This window comes from Penaeus monodon, chromosome 28, assembly GCF_015228065.2.
Source record: "Penaeus monodon isolate SGIC_2016 chromosome 28, NSTDA_Pmon_1, whole genome shotgun sequence".
In the NCBI taxonomy this organism is placed as follows: domain Eukaryota; kingdom Metazoa; phylum Arthropoda; class Malacostraca; order Decapoda; family Penaeidae; genus Penaeus; species Penaeus monodon.
In genome coordinates, this window is record NC_051413.1 from 2,995,175 (window position 1) to 2,996,000 (window position 826).

At 39.8% G+C, this 826-nt stretch overlaps 1 protein-coding gene across 1 annotated transcript in view; it reads left to right on the forward strand.

Annotated features, from left to right (window-relative positions):
- Positions 1-296: 296 nt before the first annotated feature.
- LOC119590904 (glycine-rich cell wall structural protein-like) overlaps positions 297-826 on the forward strand; it is a 3,419-nt gene continuing 2,889 nt past the window's right edge. The window contains exon 1 of the mRNA XM_037939640.1: positions 297-437. Within this exon, the coding sequence (XP_037795568.1) occupies positions 297-437 (141 nt within the window). The remainder of the gene's footprint in view (positions 438-826) is intronic.

Sequence of the window (826 nt, forward strand, 5' to 3'; positions counted from 1 at the left end):
GATGATGATGTGATAAGATATACAGAGAGTGTTTTGTTTAATTATTTTGATATGGAGAGTATAGAATCTGTTAAGTTATAAACAGAATATGGAATGTATGAATCCCTTTCTTATTGACTATTCATATAGAAACACAAGCAATTTATATCAGTTAGATTTTTCTTTGGTATTTTAATATTTTTTTCTTTGGCAGCTGACCGTGGCGCTGTCCCTCCTCGTTCTGCTGGCTGCTGCCCTGGCTAGCCCTTTGCCTGAGCCTGGCTATGGTGGTCATGGCGGGCATGGTGGCTATGGCCATGGTGGACACGGAGGATATGGCCACGGCGGCCACGGAGGATATGGCCACGGCGGGCATGGTGGATATGGCCACGGTGGACACGGAGGTTATGGCCATGGTGGACACGGTGGATATGGATACGGACGATGAAGCAGAACTAGTGACATGCTGGTCAAGGAAGTAACTGGTTAAGGAAATGGTGTTTGCGAAAAAGTTATAGCGTTATCTAGTCACCCTGATATTAAGCCACTTTTTAGGAGAGAACGATTTTTGTTTAGCTTTTGTTTGGGAAGAAAGTCATAGGATGCTTTCGTATTACGCGCATCACAAATGTTCTCATTAATATCTTTTCCTATCGCATTAATTAACAATATTTTACCATCCATCAACTCAAGCAAGTGTGTATATAATTGCCCTTGGTGCATCAGTTAATAAAGAATTATGATCAGCCTTTTCCTTTTTTCTTTTTTCATCATATTTCGATTAACCTCCAATATATCTAAAAATAAGTTGTGAAATTCAAGGTGATATAGAATAAAGCAAATAAAC